The 2,500-nt window shown below is 49.6% G+C and overlaps 1 protein-coding gene across 1 annotated transcript in view; it reads left to right on the top strand.

Annotated features, from left to right (window-relative positions):
- Window positions 1-2,500, top strand: part of LOC135513727 (extracellular matrix organizing protein FRAS1-like) — a 400,333-nt gene that overhangs the window by 319,871 nt on the left and 77,962 nt on the right. The window contains exon 46 of the mRNA XM_064936617.1: window positions 1,699-1,962. Within this exon, the coding sequence (XP_064792689.1) occupies window positions 1,699-1,962 (264 nt within the window). The remainder of the gene's footprint in view (window positions 1-1,698; window positions 1,963-2,500) is intronic.

The raw sequence follows: 2,500 nt of genomic DNA, 5'->3' as shown, positions 1-2,500 counted from the left end.
CATTCTACCGTCTAACTCTCCCCCAGTCCCTCCATTCATTCCTCTAGCTATCCCTCCATTCTACTGTCTAACTTTCCCTTCATCTCTCCATTCTACCGTCTAACTCTCCTTCAGTCCCTCCATTCATCCCTCTAGCTATCCCTCCATATCTTCCTCAGTCCCTCCATTCTACCCTCTAACTTTCTCTCCATCCCTCCTTCTAACTCTCCCTCCATCTCTCCATTCTACCGTCTAACTCTCCCTCCATCTCTCCATTCTACCGTCTAACTCTCGCTCCATCTCCCCATTCTACCATCTAACTCTCCTTCCATCTCTCCATTCTACCCTCTAACTCTCCCTCCATCCTTCCCTCTAATTATCCCTCCATCTCTCCATTCTACCATCTAACTCTCCCTCCATCTCTCCATTCTACCGTCGAACTGTCCCTCCATCTCTCCATTCTACCCTCTAACTCTCCCTCTATCCTTCCCTCTAATTATCCCTCCATCTCTCCATTCTACCGTCTAACTCTCCCTCCATCTCTCCATTCTACCGTCGAACTGTCCCTCCATCTCTCCATTCTACCGTCTAACTCTCCCTCCATCCTTCCCTCTAATTATCCCTCCATCTCTCCATTCTACCGTCTAACTCTCCCTCCATCTCTCCATTCTACCATCTAACTCTCCCTCCATCTCTCCATTCTACCGTCGAACTGTCCCTCCATCTCTCCATTCTACCGTCTAACTCTCCCTCCATCCTTCCCTCTAATTATACCTCCATCTCTCCATTCTACCATCTAACTCTCCCTCCATCTCTCCATTCTACCGTCGAACTGTCCCTCCATCTCTCCATTCTACCCTCTAACTCTCCCTCTATCCTTCCCTCTAATTATCCCTCCATCTCTCCATTCTACCGTCTAACTCTCCCTCCATCTCTCCATTCTACCGTCGAACTGTCCCTCCATCTCTCCATTCTACCGTCTAACTCTCCCTCCATCCTTCCCTCTAATTATCCCTCCATCTCTCCATTCTACTGTCTAACTCACTCTCCATCCTTCCCTCTAATTATCCCTCCATCTCTCCATTCTACTGTCTAACTCTCCCTCCATCACTCCATTCTACTGTCTAACTCTCCCTCCATCTCTCCATTCTACCGTCGAACTCTCCCTCCATCTCTCCATTCTACCGTCTAACTCTCCCTCCATCTCTCCATTCTACTGTCTAACTCTCCCTCCATCCTTCCATCTGTCCCACTAACTGTCCCTCCATCCTTCCATCTGTCCCACTAACTGTCCCTGTACTGTCAGGATCCTGCAGTGACTCATTCTTCACAACCAGCAGGCAATAAAAGCAACATAAACCCTCCCATAAAGCCCCTGTCACACCGTCATAAAACTAAAACCTATGAAGGCTATCGAGGCCTTTTTACTGTCCTCTCCACTGTCTGCTTGCCAGACAGCTTCTGCTAAACGACATTGCGAAGCGCAAAACACATTCATCATTGATGCACATACGCTGGTACGCAGGTGCCGGGACTCAAGACCTTCCAGTGAGGAAGATATGTGACCCCATCTACTTTTAGTTATTTCATCTATCTACCTTTTTTTTTTTGCTTGCCTTCTGTAAAGTGTCTTTGTGTGTCATGAAGAGGGCTAAATAAACTGGACACACCCCTATCATTATTAATTATTACTCTGTACCACCGCGCTACTGTTTTCAGGCAAGCTGCGTAGACGCCAGTTCTACTCCCAGCCTCTGGAGAACGGTCGGATCCTGTCTCAGGGGTCCACGTTCACCTACCAGGACGTGGTGGACCTGCTTCTGGTGTACACCCCTGACGCGGCCAGCGGGGGCAGTGATGAGCTCGCCTTCTCTCTGACCGACGGCGTCCACGTCGCCACCGGACGACTCACCTTCACCATAGACGTCAGGAAGAGCGAAGGACCAAGGATGACTGTGAATAGAGGCCTGCAGCTGGCCGCAGGTACGCTCTTGGGTTTGTGTGGACCTTGTGTGACCTTAAACAGTTTCCGCAGGTACGCTCTTGGGTTTGTGTGGACCTTGTGTGACCTTAAACAGTTTCCGCAGGTACGCTCTTGGGTTTGTGTGGACCTTGTGTGACCTTAAACAGTTTCCGCAGGTACGCTCTTGGGTTTGTGTGGACCTTGTGTGACCTTAAACAGTTTCCGCAGGTACGCTCTTGGGTTTGTGTGGACCTTGTGTGACCTTAAACAGTTTCCGCAGGTACGCTCTTGGGTTTGTGTGGACCTTGTGTGACCTTAAACAGTTTCCGCAGGTACGCTCTTGGGTTTGTGTGGACCTTGTGTGACCTTAAACAGTTTCCGCAGGTACGCTCTTGGGTTTGTGTGGACCTTGTGTGACCTTAAACAGTTTCCGCAGGTACGCTCTTGGGTTTGTGTGGACCTTGTGTGACCTTAAACAGTTTCCGCAGGTACGCTCTTGGGTTTGTGTGGACCTTGTGTGACCTTAAACAGTTTCCGCAGGTACGCTCTTGGGTTTGT

Source organism: Oncorhynchus masou, chromosome 25, assembly GCF_036934945.1.
Source record: "Oncorhynchus masou masou isolate Uvic2021 chromosome 25, UVic_Omas_1.1, whole genome shotgun sequence".
Classification (NCBI taxonomy): Eukaryota; Metazoa; Chordata; class Actinopteri; order Salmoniformes; family Salmonidae; genus Oncorhynchus; species Oncorhynchus masou.
The sequence above is the reverse complement of the archived record's forward strand: the minus strand, read 5'-3'. Positions and strand labels throughout refer to the sequence as shown.